Source organism: Hylaeus volcanicus, unplaced genomic scaffold (genome assembly GCF_026283585.1).
Source record: "Hylaeus volcanicus isolate JK05 unplaced genomic scaffold, UHH_iyHylVolc1.0_haploid 9807, whole genome shotgun sequence".
Taxonomy (NCBI): Eukaryota; Metazoa; Arthropoda; class Insecta; order Hymenoptera; family Colletidae; genus Hylaeus; species Hylaeus volcanicus.
Window position 1 is genome coordinate 306 of NW_026532042.1, and position 1,430 is coordinate 1,735.

At 34.2% G+C, this 1,430-nt stretch overlaps 1 protein-coding gene across 1 annotated transcript; it reads left to right on the forward strand.

Annotated features, from left to right (window-relative positions):
• The first annotated feature begins 261 nt into the window (after window positions 1-261).
• Window positions 262-1,429, forward strand: LOC128882298 (uncharacterized). Its single transcript, XM_054133878.1, has 5 exons — window positions 262-474; window positions 559-621; window positions 694-897; window positions 996-1,208; window positions 1,397-1,429. Exons 1-5 carry the CDS (start codon window positions 262-264, stop codon window positions 1,412-1,414), a joined length of 711 nt encoding a protein of 236 aa, XP_053989853.1. The 3' UTR covers window positions 1,415-1,429.
• Window position 1,430: the final 1 nt, after the last annotated feature.

Sequence of the window (1,430 nt, forward strand, 5' to 3'; positions counted from 1 at the left end):
CATAACATTTATAGATGTTCTTGTCGTCAGACAGAACATTGTACAGGGACACTACTTTACAAAAATGGACAATTTATTCTTCAAAAGCAGCATACACATAGTAGCAACTCGCAATATGCAGAAATCTTAAAATTAAAACCAGCAATTTTAGAAGAATGTCGAAAAACTCTTTCAATAAATAATAAAATCATATTTGACAATATTTGTCGCCGGAATCCAAATGCAGCACTACATATTTCATATAATAGCTTGAAATCTATTATGTCCCGAGAGAAGTTAAAGTATCGCCCACCACTGCCAAAAACTGTGCAATGTACGCATGAAATTCTTCAAAATTATGATGCGCTGGAGGACATTTATATGGGATGCGCAATTTCAAATAATAATAATAAATACGCACTGATATTCTCGAATACCACATTGTTAACCGCATTAGGAAATAAAAAAGAAATTTACATGGATGGTACTTTTTTTGTAAGTATCTAAGATAAATAATTGATGTGGTTAATACTTTTCAAGTGAAGAAAGTTAATTTTAGCATTTCTGATTTCTTTTCAGGTTGTCCCGCATACTCCTCCTTTCCAACAGCTCTATACAATGCACATACGTTATAATGACACGGTATACCATTATTGATCATTCTTGTTAGGCTTATCTCATACTATCAAACTAAAAAATGATGACAATTTACAGGGAATCGCTACCATATTTGCACTATGCGAATGTCGCACTGCGGCAATGTATGAAGCTATATTTAAGAAAATTGTTTCACTTGTTCCGCAACTACAAGGTAATTTACAAACTGTAATGTGCGATTATGAAAAGGCTCCAATGGAAGTTATTCAAGCACAGTTCCCAACGGTTACCATACATGGTTGTTGGTTCCATTTTACTCAGGTACAATATAACTGTTAACATTACTCGCGTATTTTTTCTACAACTTGTCTCATGAAAGTATTTAATGAAGAATTGAACGATCCTTCTTTATTATTCAGGCTCTTTTGAGGAGATGGAGAAAATTAGGATTACACGGAACACCAATTGAAATTCTATCAATGGCTATGACAATGGCTTTAGCACCAGCGCATATGTTTCCACAAGCATTATATGAAATGCAGTTAGTGGCTGATCGCTTATGTGATACTTACCCGAATGTACTGCTGTTTATGGCCTATTTACGCAATGTATGGCTCTCCATATCTACACGGGTCAGTGTATATGGCTGTGCAGTTCGTACTAATAACCTGGTTGAGGCCTTTCATAACACTCTGGCACAAAGATTTGAAACATCTCGACCAAATTTATGGATCTTTTTAGGCTGGTCTTCAGGTCTTTTAAATTCGTATAATTCTATTTATTTCATCTGTTGTTATATTTGAAAATAATTCCTCCACAGATAATTTATCAAAATTAATAGCTGATGAAACAAT